Below are 13,759 nucleotides of genomic sequence, written 5' to 3'. Positions count from 1 at the left end.
ATTAGGCCCGCGCATTTAGTCAAAGGTTCACGACGACAAAAAGGCAGAGCGTATGTTCCTGCGGCATGGCAGTGGCAGTCCATCTTGAGCTTGAGCATCTTGATCCATTGATCCCCAACTTGTGCCGCCAACTCTGACTGGATTTGTTGGCTCATGGGTTTCCTTAATAATTCTTCTTTATTGCCTCGCCCGCTGTTCGTTTCACTAACTTCATCCTTTCTCTGCCCACCTGTACTCCCGCACAGCAACGGTACATACAACGACGGGATTACAATAACTGTGTACAATTGCTTATTGTTATTTTATTATTGCATTAATCAATATACGTGCTAGTGATAAATATTTTGACAAACTACTATAGCAAAACAATTATTAATTGTTGTTTATTTATATTATTCTAGAGATAATGTAAAGGTTAAAGCTTTCCTGACCATTGTTTGAGTATCTATATTTGTTCAGGTTCGTAAATTATTGGAATTAACACCTTCAGAGATCATCTAGCATCTAGTTTATGTCTCATTATCTAAAGATAATTTAAACATTTAGAGTTAGATGTAGGATATATAGTATATACCTTAATTAAAAACCTAATATGTTAGTGATGACCATTTAGAATATCTTTTATTGTAAAGTACCTAACAACTTATAAAAGGAAAGATCCGTTGAATTAGTTGTGGCTGCAACTCCAATTGAATGTCGACAGATATAAAATAATAAAGAAATGCGGAGAGTCAGGTAAAAAGCGACGACAAATAGATCAAACTCCAGGCGATCCGCAATTGAGTAGAAAGCTTTGGTAATGATCTCTTCTGAGCCCTGGATGAGGCAGATATAAATTTGTGGCGCTTTCGCTAACTCCGTAGTCGGGGACAAAATGGCGCTCCCCTACTCGAGCGCGTTGCCATGGCGACGTCTTCCTTGGAAGTTAGAATGTGAAATGCCCACTCCTGGAGCGGCGTCGCGACGCTCATTCTGGCGGCGTCCTCCCGAGAAAATTGGCCCGCTGGAATGGGAACGAGGGGGGAAACGCGAAACTCTGGAACCGGTAGAACTAAATTAAGCGAGAAATCTTTGCGTGCATAATTAGGAGCAACGAGTCGTGTCAGGCTTAGGATGTCTTTCTTGTGTTGTGTGCGCCAGCCGTGAGTTTAAATGCTCGCGCTTGATGTGTCTCCGCTGCTGATTTATGAAATATCACCCGACATCAAAGCACTCCGCTCTACTCGAATGCCATTTTGATAAATTGTATGGCGCTGCCGAAATGAAAAAGACGACGAAATTGTTTTCTATATTGCGAAGGAGGTTTCATAAACCAAATGCTTATTCTGCCATTTAATTTTATTTTATGTCACGTCATCTTGAAAATAATTAAATTAAAAGACCTACCTTCTTATTTGCATATTGTAACAATGCACATTTACTCAAAAATATATTATATTATATATTAAGCCAGATATTACCAGTTGTAATTTTATAATATTGTCGAATTGTTGTTTTTTATTATTAATATTGTTATTCGTGATTTTACACCAAAATATGAATATTTATATTATTTATATATTTTATTCCTTGGCATTATCTTACTACAATTCCAAAAACCACCTAGTATTAGTAGTTTTTGTTAAATTTCTGAAAGTATTGAATGTAAATGTTACACATACTTGGTATCAAAAGGCAAACATCAATAACACTAATAAAATGTAATCTGCTGAAGTTTATACTTGGCTTTGGTACCTAAAGAAAAATATTCACAAAATTTAAATAAAATAATGGTAGGCAACTGACGATATTAACAATTTAAGATACACTGATTTGGTTTATTAAATTATTATTTTTTGTACTTTTTAATAACACCATGTATCGTAATTCAAGAAATTGTTGTCAAATAAATATTATGGTAAAAATCTAGTAACAATACTAGAAGATCACAAACAATGTGAATCTATGCATGAATAAAATAAATTTAAATTTATCATTGTATTAATCTATAGAAAAATTATGACTGTGATATGACTATTGTAATTTTGATAACCTGCACTTTAGCCTTGATAAATAGAGATAAATTTTATAATTACCTAATTGCACATACTTTTAATGGACAATGTTCGTTCATTTTTTGGAAAAGGCTTCAATGTGTACATGTATGTGTGTGTTTCTGTACATGTGATGTCTAGATAATGTTTACATAATAGCGTAAAAATATGCCTTCATATGACAATAATTAAAGTATCATATGTTCGAAATAAACATTTTTATTAAATAAATACTACCAAATCCTTGCATTAATATTTACCAACGATAAACTACACAAAAATCACGCATATTACATGTGTTTGTCCTGTTTCTGTATTGACCTAAGCTGGTAGCAATTTGTTTTAAAAACTAAAAATAACCAAATTGTGCAAATCGCATGTTGGACATATTATGTAAACATCAACTGCGTGATAACCAAATGTTATATGGGACATTTGGTGAAGTTCCTAATTTTGATTATGTACTTTCAAGTGAACAGGTCCGTCCCAAGTGTATGCCACTCTTTAAAGAGTTATTACGATTGTGCAAAGATTAAATTCATTATATATATATCCTCAGTTTAATATCATGTCCTATTAATAGGGTATACATAGTAATGTTTTTGTACTCTTAACTTCCCATATAGTGAGTAAAATACATCGAACTAAATAATGGATCTTACTTTACTTATATATTTAGACGTACTCATTCAAAATAATGTTTCAAGATGAATTACTTAGTACAGCACTAAGAACATTAGCATGTGCTTTACAATTAATAAACATTAAAATATATTTAACCACATTTTCTAAAAAAAACTAGTGGATATACGCATTAAACAACCCAATTGCAAATACAGATTCAATATTAAGCATATATTAAAATCCAGAACAAATTAAAGCCCACTACAAACACAAACTAATTCATATTTATACATGTATAGCTCATTACATATGTCAACACCAATATATCTAAATAAACTATTTAATTAATTTGTCCGATTGTATTTATTTAATTTCATCTGTAATAACCTAGTCCCCTCTTTTCGGTTATTAGATTATGCATATGTTTTTTGTTAATACTTCTCTGAATTTCGACGATAAATCGTTTGGAGTACAGTTAATTAAATTCATCAAAGGTTAAAAGAGGGCCGCTATAATTACTGATCAAACCAATTTCACGTTATTGGTTTATTGGTATTCTAATGAAATTATGTTGAGCTTTACGTGCATCTGCTAATAGAGTTCAACAGCTTGAGTTAATGCCTCTGATCATTCTTGAATAATAGTTAAAAGATACCAGAAATTTGCATCACAGAAATGTTATTGGGAAAATTGATAAGAAAATATATAATGTATGGAATAGATTAATTAGTAAATCATTTCTTGGAAAATATTTTATTTAGTAAAGTCAAGCATAAGCAATCAATCAGTTAGAGCTAAAACTGTTTTCATTCTCAATTTAAAATCCACTGAATATCCTAGGATAAATCACCGCTGTTTGTTCTGCTTAAAATGAATAATCGCTTTAAGGTTTTGTTTTATTATCGCAATAATACAAACGTCAAATCCTTATTTCGCTGCATAAATATTGAAATGAAGTAAAAAACTAAACTACAAGTGACTTCCAGAAAAACCTTACTCTATTCTGTGTTAACAATTAATATGTGAGACCAGTGCATCTGTCATTATCAGATAGGATTGATCAATATTATTTGTTTTAATTGAGAGTAACAACCTTATTATATATAATGACCCTATCATATCACCGTAATTTATTCATGAGAAGTTCAAATGTATCTCTAGAGTTAATTGCAACTGTAACTTTCGGACCCCTTTGTGCATTCAGAACATACGGAATCCTTAAGACCGGCACACAATCGAACTGCTGGTGTCTCATTGTGGATGGAATTCAGAGAGAGTTTGTTTGCTAGTAGCAATAGCAGGAGTGTTCCTTGCGGTTTCCCCCGTTGCTGTCAGAATAATCGGGGGCACAACACCCTCTGCCAGGAGCCTTGATTGGCTCCGGCTCTACTAATCCCACTTTAGCTCTGACGGCCGTTCGGCCGCCCTTTTCCCCTCTCGGATGCCACGCGGCCAGCGCCGCTCGCCTTTTACGAACCTTACCAGTATCCAAACTAATTTACTGCCAATTATTGGGGCAACATTTAAAACAATGCAGGTATAACTCAAACAGTTTGAAATATTATGAATGGAAATCTTAAGTGGTTATTCAACCCGGGCACATTAGATTTATTGTATGTCAAAATCAATTTTTCCATGCTAAATTTATGCTAAGGAAGATTTAGTCTTAAGTGAGGTGGCGCCAAAACGGATTCATCTACAAAGACCTGAAGTATTTGAATGATTTTCTGGATTTCGTCGAATCCACCCCGCAAATTCTGGTGTGTAATCTTCGGAAACGGGCAATTATTAAAGATCAGCGACTCCAAATTTAGATAAGATGAATTCTGTCCCGTGCACAACGCATGAATATTTCACTGATATTATTCCACGTCAAATATGCACGATTCGCATTTGTCTTGCACCGCCAACATAAATACTAATAAAACAAAGATGTGACGGCGGCGGCGTCTCACATTAGTATGTTACGAAGATGCCGTGACGTCACTCGTTTAATCCAATCTGGAGCGTCCTTCAAATAATTCAAAGTCAAACGTGACTACATTGGCAACGCTTTTCGTTTATCATTTATATTTTTCGTACTAGTTCATTTTGATTAAGCTATTTTCGACTCGAAGATTGGTTCTCTATTACTGCCGGAACACAATATTTACGATTAATAAAATATTTCTAAAGAAATAAATATATTATTTTTCGATAATTCTAAGAAAATGAATTACTGATTATTTTCTTAGCACATATATACCAGATAGTTCAATAAGTTGAAACCAATGAATTTATAGTCGTAACAATGGTTCTTTTTTAGTATAATCACTCTCAGCTCAATAAATTTCTTCCAACGACATTTTTGAATTTGAAGTTGCAACTATTTTCTCCGCAGTTGATAAAAAGAATTTTTTTACCAATAAATTTTTTTGAAACAGAAGCGTTATCTTCTGTAAACCTGATACTTTTTTCATAATTTTTTTCACCCCAATGGACCAAAAGGTCACAATAATAATCACTGTTTATTGTTTCATTCATTTAAATAATAATTCACGAACAAAACTGACACTAACTTCACCTTGGACGATTTCTGAACTGACACTCGCTTAGAAACCAAAGAGGCGGATTTACACCATTTCTTAAATTCTTATTTTTATTCAGGATAATGGTGGTAGATTCAAGTCTCGTACATAGTGCATAAAACGCTTCAAATGTTGCTGACAAAGTTCTGTTTGACGGTGTTTTAGTACCACTGTTTGCATATGAGTTTTTTAAGATACAAAACTTTATTTAAAATATTACTCTCTACACATAATGAAATGTCTAGAACTTCTACTAAATCTCGAAACGATATACTGTATTTTCGTGGCGATTTCTCGTATTTGTGCAGTATTTGGACGTTCTCAAGACTTTTATGATCACCAACAGACCATTGTTTTTGGGAGGATTAATTCTTCTAATACATTTGTCATTTCGGTATGAACGTTAATGGTCTTTAAAAATGTTTTGTTTATTCCATTGTTAAAAATTGTACCCTTTGATCATCTTGTAAATGTTAATAAAATAGATCTGAATAAAATTCTGGCTTTCTAATTATGATACATGAATTATTAAAATGGCATCAAAGTTATAGTTCTAATCCATTAACAACCTAGTAATTATGTATAAACATATCTTATTGGTCTATTGCTACGTATTTATATGTATATGTTGAATAATGTTTAATATAATTCAATTAACATGTAATAAATTAATGATAAAATTGGTTATTAAAAAATAACTTTTAAACAATTTCAAAATTGTATTAGACCCTGTGAATCATCAACGTGCCCGATATCGAATAAATAAGGGAGGCAATGACGTAAACAAAATTCGGGCGATGGTTTCAATTAACTCGAATAAGCATCTCTAGTAGAACAAGTGTCGCATAGTCGGGCGGCGGTGTTATTCCTTGATATTTCAATTATTACGCAAGATTTACTAATCGAATCTCACGGATGCGTGGATTCTTGCGGATGGTGTCGCACTATAATGTCCCCTAATTTCATCCGATTGTGTCCTCTCCGTGTGGCGGATCTATATTTCCTCGCTCCCCAGAGGATTACTGTTTTATGCCAGATTATGACACAATGAAAATACTGGCATATTAGAACTGATAGACATGGAATTTTATGATTGCGAGATTTGTTACAGGAGGCCTTTTTATCGTCTGTTCCCAATCAAGCCCTTGACTTTTTATACGGCTTATGTTTAGGTGTTATAAGAATGATATTTTTATTACGTACCTTCAGTTTGTTAGTTCAGCGAAAATACTCAGCTTTAGAGAACAAAAAGTGAAGTTATTTTTAAAATAAATAAACGACAAAATTAAATAACATAAATAACATAATAAATAAAAGTGTTTTTGTTTCCTATTCGATTAACTGTTTTAAATATTTTAAATCCGGTTTAAGTTTTCTTGCAATATCACTTTTTTGGGAACTGTCCGAGTCTTTAAACAAAAATATAAATAAAGAGCTTAGAAACAGAACATGCAAAAGTTGTATAATCTCCGTTAAATGATCAAGAAATGTTTATCGCAAAACATCATCTTGTTTACAAAAATAAAAGTAATAACAATGTTTTCCGTAAATATATAGTAGTGGCCATAATTATAGAAATTTATTAAAATATATTAAAAATATGAGCTATACTCATAGCTTGAATTGCATGCCAGTACCTATAATATTTATTGATCGATTATTTACTAGCTGTCTTTTGCTTTTTATATTTATTTAATCATTGGTCGAAATGACAGCAAAAAAATTATAATTCTGTATAGTTACCACTCAGTAGACCTAGAGAAATAAGAAGTGGAGGCTAAGATTGCTACTAAAAATTTTTTCAGAGTTCGAAAAACTTGAAATGAAATCGATAACTGCATAATTTGAATGCCAAAATACAATCCAACTATCATCAACTAAAACTAAAGTCAATATGAAGAAAATTAAACTTGTTGAAATTTGTTCAAGGACTGTCAGAAGATGGTTTTTAGATGGGGGTTCGTTTGAGACCAGATCTATAAGAAAAAACCTGCTTTTCACTAAAAACGTGAAGATATAATTTTATCTTCCTCCGGATCACATTTCTTATACTACAAAACAGTTGGGACAAATAGTTTTTAGTGACCAGTGCAAATTTAATTTATAAAAAATAATGGTTTTACTTATATTGGAAATCCTACAGGGACAAAACTGTACATATTTTTGTACAAAAATATTAAATTAACATAGATTTAATCAATAAAAATACCAGCTCAATTCAGAAAAAAATGTATAACATATTATAGAATAAAAATTAATATTTATAATATTGTATAAATCGACAATAACATTTGACATTAAATACAATGGTTATGGCTAAAATATTTAATACTTTAAAAAGTTGCTATAATATTGTCCACCACTATATTTGCAAATTCAAATAGTTATTCCTCTAATTTAAAAAACATATTTTATTTCGCCTCAATTAGATGTAATGTTGGACTGAAATGTTACACAAATGGACACAATGAAAAAAAAAACATTTGGATTTAATTTACCAACTCTCTATATTAAAACAATTTAATTAAAGATAACCGTATTTTTGGCATTGGTATTGGAGTTGCTGGTAATAAAAACCGTCGAAAGCAGTAATAAAACCTTTGTGTAATGCGGCTACAAAATGACACTAAAATCGGAGACATTTTAACCATTTTAAGGGAGAGATTTAAATTCGCTTAAAAGTTTAAACATTACATGGAATGAAAAAGAAAAGACCGTCTAAATAAAATTAATTTTAAATCCTTTTATTTTAAACACTTTGTCAAACAATAAAATATCATACAAAATGTAACAAATTTAAACACATAAAAATTATTTTTGTGCTAAACAAATATTTCAATATCAAACATTTTAAAAGTAGAATAAATTTTGTGACTTTTGCATTATAGTAAGACATTTACTCTATTCTCCAAATGAATGAACTGCAAACACGTACGCAAGTTCTCAATTTTAGAATTCTGATTAAAACTCAATAATTTAATTTTAAAAGTGATTATAAAATCGAAATTCGTTCTTAAACAAAATGATGAAGCAGAAAGTTATTTATAGTCAACATAATTACTATCAGAAACTCAATTTTATTGGAAAGCCTCTTGAAGTCATGTCAATCTCATCGTCCCGATATCAGTATCGATTATTTGGCCCATTTGTTCCCGTCTATGCGGCAAAGCATAAATCTCTTCTTTCTATTGACTAACCAAGACATTACTATTGGAAAATATACTCTCTCAACCATTTGTGAGTGGGCGCTCTTTCTGTATACGATCGGATTTTAAAATTGTGGATCTTGCGAATTTTACGTTTACGTTTATAATTAAATTTGATATATCCTTATTTATTGTACACTAGTAAAAGTTATACGATAATGTTTATTAAAACTGAAATGAACAAATACTTCTAAACAAATGGATTAGAAAATACGAAAAACTAATTAAAAATACTTGAAAGTTGAAATTAATGAAATTCTAAATTTAACGTACTTACGTATAACAATTGCTTACGATTGGACTAAGAATGAACATCTTACTAATATCGTTTTGGTCTGCTTGTAGAGCGGGACCTGCTAGATCTTGATTCAGATCTCCTGCGTGCAAAACGTTCCAGCGACCGGTCATTGGAAAAGCTACGTTTACGTTTCCTGGACTCGGAAATCGACCTGCTTCTTGAACGGAAGCTGTATTTATTTTTGACCCTGTCGTCTTCGACCAAACGAATCCTTCTACCGTTCAATTCAGTATTGGACATTTTTTCCATTGCACACTTCATGTCGCCGTAAGTTGCAAATTCCACGATTCCTTCGTTGCGTCGGAAGTGATGGGCATCGGCGTAAGTCACGTCGCCGCCTCTGCGCATGTGTTTCTTCAAATCACGCCAGGTGGCTCTAGATGATAGGTTCTCGACGATTAACCTATAGTTGGTCCTGACTGGAGGACCTTTTCTTCTGTCGCCGCGCAGCCTCGGTTTTCCCCGGGCAATTTCCACCGTTACCCTTCTGCCCAACAATTTTCTGTCGTTCATGTCGCAGACGGCATCTTCGGCGTCGCGGAAGTCATCGAATTCAACGAACGCGTATCCGTTCTTCATGAATATTTCATCAATCTTGCCGTACCTTTGGAAGAACACGACCAAATCGCGTTCCGTAGAGTCGAATGGTATATTTCCAACATACACTCTGGTCGCCATTTTTCTAGTCTAGTACGTGGTCGGATCATCCAAACCTAAAAAGTAATTATATATAAATGAAATTCGTTTAAAATAACATATAATAAACTATGAACTTACATCATTACATTAAATAAATAGGACAAAATTTTTGTTAGGTCCCCCAAACCTTTGATTTCAAAATTAATTATCTACTTTGTCTCAAAGTGTCACCCCTATTGTTTGACGTTTGTTATAAAATACCTACCAATGAATTACATCCGTGATTAGTGCGGGAAATTTGAAACTTCATCCATAAAAGAGTAAATTCAGATATGATAACTGATGGAAACCGTCAGACGCATGCGCAGAGTTTTTCTATAAATGCATTTTTATAAAAACGCATGCGCTTGACATACATATTACAAGTTTGAACAAGTTTAATAATTGTGTAAATATTGTCACTAAATAAAAGTACATACTTATGTGTTGACTGACTTTCTTTTACTTCCAATTGGGCTCCAAACTAAGTATATGCCGAACGGCCGATGAATGGCATAAATCTCCACTGGGATTAAATAATATTTTACCTAAAATAGCATTAAAGTAAAACGAGTAAACACGAAATAGTTTCTTATAATTATAATAAGCTGAGGCTTAATTCTAGTTTTTATTTTAACTTTAAGATATAATATATATAAGATTAAAACTCAGTTTCAATATAAATTAGAAACTATAAATCGATTCGAATGTATCGAATATTCGATATGCGTTCATCTATTTGTAAATAATATGAGTAAAATGCGTAAGCATTTTATCACAATCAATTGCATTATACTTTTAATATGTTTATAATTAAGCGGTAATGTGATACCTGTCATTTGACATTTCTTAGATGCCAAAATATATGTTTAAATGAATAGCGATATAGAAATAAATGTTTAAACTAAATCTTATTAAAACACTATTATTACAAATCCACTGTTTCCAATTTATTGTGATCTTAAGAAGTGTCGGACAAATTGTCGACAACCGGGTTATGTAAATTTTATTTCAATAACCTCTTAAGAGAATAGTTTTTTTGAATAATTGGGGCAATTACGTTAATATAGTACTATAATAATAAGTAGTGATAATCTTACCAAATAAACAATCTCTGCACCTAACCTCAATATGTTGAAGTTACACAGGACACCGCGACCAGCACTCGTGAAGAAACAGAAAAAACATTAACGTATCAGAAAAAGGTATTTAAATATCTGCATGTAAATGTAAACAAATATTTTATTTATGTTATTAGTAATGCAATAGTTATGGTGTTGGCTTGCGCACTCTATTATCTTTTAAAAGAAATATATTTATTATACAGGGTATTTCTAATGCTAAATTTACAAGTTTACAGTTTCAGGATCTACGAACCATGGAATTTAGCGTTGGAGACATCGTATATAATAAAATATACAACAAATTACACGAAATTACATTAATATTAGACCTATAAACGAAAACATAATGATGGAAAAATTAACGTTATTTCTCATTAGCAGTGGCGACTCGTGAAATTTGAATTTGGTGAGTCAATACTATTTAATTAATTAAAGTTATTTTTAATTGTGTTAGAAAAAGACAAGTAAATGATGAAATGATAAAATGTCTACTCTGTGGCTCCGTAACATAGTTTACCTTCGGAACGTAGATGTACATTTAAAAGTGTCTCTGGAGTATTTATACACGAAATTTTGATCTAAATTGATATACTATTGTCTAAATAAGTTGGCACGAATCTGGTATTAATTTTAAACCAATAGTTTCATCAATCTAGTATCTTTTGTAGTTAAAGGATTAAGTTATTCCAATAAGCAACAGACTGAAAATGTATCAATTTTTTTGTCATTTATATCTGGTTTATTGTAAATTCTACATAAAAAACTAACATCTATTGCCATAAGAGAACAGATTTTATTCATATCCATTCCAGGTGTTTACACTCCCTTGACAAAACTCGACATTTATGCCCGAATTGAATGATATTTTTCTTTTTTTTTTGTATTGATGATTATGATTCTAACATTTAATTGTATTTATTTTATTATTCATTAACCCCATTTAGTAATATTAATTAATAAAGATAATGAAAAATGCATTAAAGATAAAGGTGTATTGAATTGTGTTAGGCATAACAAAAAAGATTTTGTAAACAACAAGAATAGAAATTTTATAGAATAATGTTAAACAAAAAAAGATTTGTAATTATATAAAAAATAAAAATTTTTGTTGTTTTGAAAATGTGACAATAATATTAGTTTAAAGCCATCAACAGTATTAAAAACTTTTAGAAACTAAAAAAAATGGTAAATCTTATTGAATATTTTTTGTCCCCTTCAACATACTCATAATTAGGTAAAATATATTTAATTTGTTTAAAAAATATCATCTTTTCATGATATTAAAAAATTATCAAATTATAATTAAAATATTTAAATTAAATATAATCATGATATTTTTATGCATTTTATGAGAATCAGAGATACTGTCAACATATTCTGAGAAATGTCATATAACTTAACTTAAACTTAAATATTACACTTTATTTTAAAAAAGTTGAAAATAGTTGGAATCTGGAAAAAATATTTTTTTTTTTAGTTTTTCATAATTTATTTTTAAAAACTGTGGTATATTTTGAAAGCCTTGTGTCTAGATTAATATCAATATTTTACGTAAGATAAATGTTGCAATGACTATCTCAGTGCCTATCTTCATAAGTTCATTTGTTCAATTTTTTATTATTTTTTTATCAGATCAAAACTGAAACTAGTATTTATTTGTGTATGATTCAACAAAATAAATGCCAGTTCGACTGTTTATTTTAGAAAAATGTGTTATGCATGTATAAGAAAAAAGTGTAAGTTTGGAAGCCGGGCACGGGGCCCCCGGATTTCACCTTGAGAACAGGGACTAGGTCCGGAAGCCTCGCAAAGCCAACTATGAGAATAATGTGGAGTTGGATTCGGGCGGTCGTTTAGTGGGCTCGATCAAAAACGCGTTACATTTCAAATGAAGAAATACTGACTGAACGTGGCTTTAGCCGGACTTTGTGAATTCCGGACATGTACAACAAACTGACACGTCGATATTCTTTCAGACATTATTGATCCGTGCCACTGCCATTTGCTTTTTGGCAAGTAACAAATAATATTTTACACGTATTGACAGCGAACATTCATTTCCCATTTTAATCTCTCAATATTATTCGAATTTTTCAAATTAGTCCTTCTTCTTATTATAAATATGAAATCTTTTTTCTCAACATATACTCTTTCAAAAACCTTTTTTTAGTGATAAGTACTTTGTAATCAGCAATTTATAAACAAAAAATATTATCACAATAATGAATTACTACCACATAAAAAGTTTTTAAATTTTTTAGACATTCTCTAATGTACTCAATGAAAAAACAATTACTATTTAAATTAAAAGACTCAATAGAAAATGTAATCGATATTGATTTTAAATTAAAAGTTATCCACAGAAAACGAACAAACAAATGCAGGAACGCAATATGGAATTAATACTGGCAATTAAAAATTTTCATCGTGGGTGAACATTTAAAAACTAATCGACATAACACATAATTGTAAAGAGCGTGAACGAGCTACCTGTAGAATAGATTGTTCAGAAAGGGAACCGCATACGTTTTAGATATAGATATAATGGAATATATCGAAAATCCATTAGGTTAAATACCGTGCTAATTTAAGAGTAAGCTTTAAAATCGTGCAAAATTGAAATAAAAAGCTCCTGGATTTAAATAACAAGCCGCGTAATGTAGCTTCAGATAAACCTTTAAATCTCGCAGGAAGAATTATTGTGATCGCATCGGTTACCGGCTGACGTGGCCCGTACCGACGCGTCATTAATCGCTCTCTAATTTTTGCGTGTTCTTTTGCATCCCATCTAAATCAATTGGTGCAGACTAGATCTGGGACCGACACTGGATAAATCCGCGAGTATCAAGCGAGCTTAGGATGGCACCTGGCATCAGCTTTCAGGCAATACGGGAATGGAAGTGAAACGGCCAATATGACCGAGATAAGGGCCCGATAGAGACGGCGCTACTATGGAGGTGAGGCTAAGTCCGCAGCTTTACTTCCAAGTCATTTGATCCTCTAAGAAAATTTGTGTGCTATACGCTTCTTGGTTTTTCTGCATGTCTGCGAGTCAGACGTTTATGCAATTACAGGGATTTCGTCTTTCCCTATCTCTCCATTAGATGCATCTCCACAACTGACTTGTTGACGTTTAAATATGTGATATAAACCAGATTCTATTTATTTTTTTGTTGTTTTATTACAATTAACTATACAATATATTTTGAATAATTTTTAATAACCTTGA

At 31.5% G+C, this 13,759-nt stretch overlaps 1 protein-coding gene across 2 annotated transcripts; it reads right to left on the bottom strand.

The window, feature by feature from the left end:
- Window positions 1-7,952: 7,952 nt before the first annotated feature.
- On the bottom strand, window positions 7,953-10,638 carry LOC109609066 (serine/arginine-rich splicing factor 6-like). 2 transcript variants are annotated; one of them, XM_049964477.1, is made up of 4 exons: window positions 10,507-10,638; window positions 9,847-9,954; window positions 9,506-9,628; window positions 7,953-9,441 (listed from the first exon to the last, which is right to left on the bottom strand). In XM_049964477.1, exon 4 carries the CDS (start codon window positions 9,404-9,406, stop codon window positions 8,750-8,752), a length of 657 nt encoding a protein of 218 aa, XP_049820434.1. In that variant the 5' UTR covers window positions 9,407-9,441; window positions 9,506-9,628; window positions 9,847-9,954; window positions 10,507-10,638; the 3' UTR covers window positions 7,953-8,749. The 2 variants fall into 2 exon arrangements, with proteins under 2 accessions (XP_049820434.1, XP_049820432.1); XM_049964475.1 differs by lacking the exon at window positions 9,506-9,628.
- Between the last annotated feature and the right edge of the window lie 3,121 nt (window positions 10,639-13,759).

This window comes from Aethina tumida, chromosome 3 (assembly GCF_024364675.1).
Source record: "Aethina tumida isolate Nest 87 chromosome 3, icAetTumi1.1, whole genome shotgun sequence".
Lineage (NCBI taxonomy): Eukaryota > Metazoa > Arthropoda > Insecta > Coleoptera > Nitidulidae > Aethina > Aethina tumida.
The sequence above is the reverse complement of the archived record's forward strand: the minus strand, read 5'-3'. Positions and strand labels throughout refer to the sequence as shown.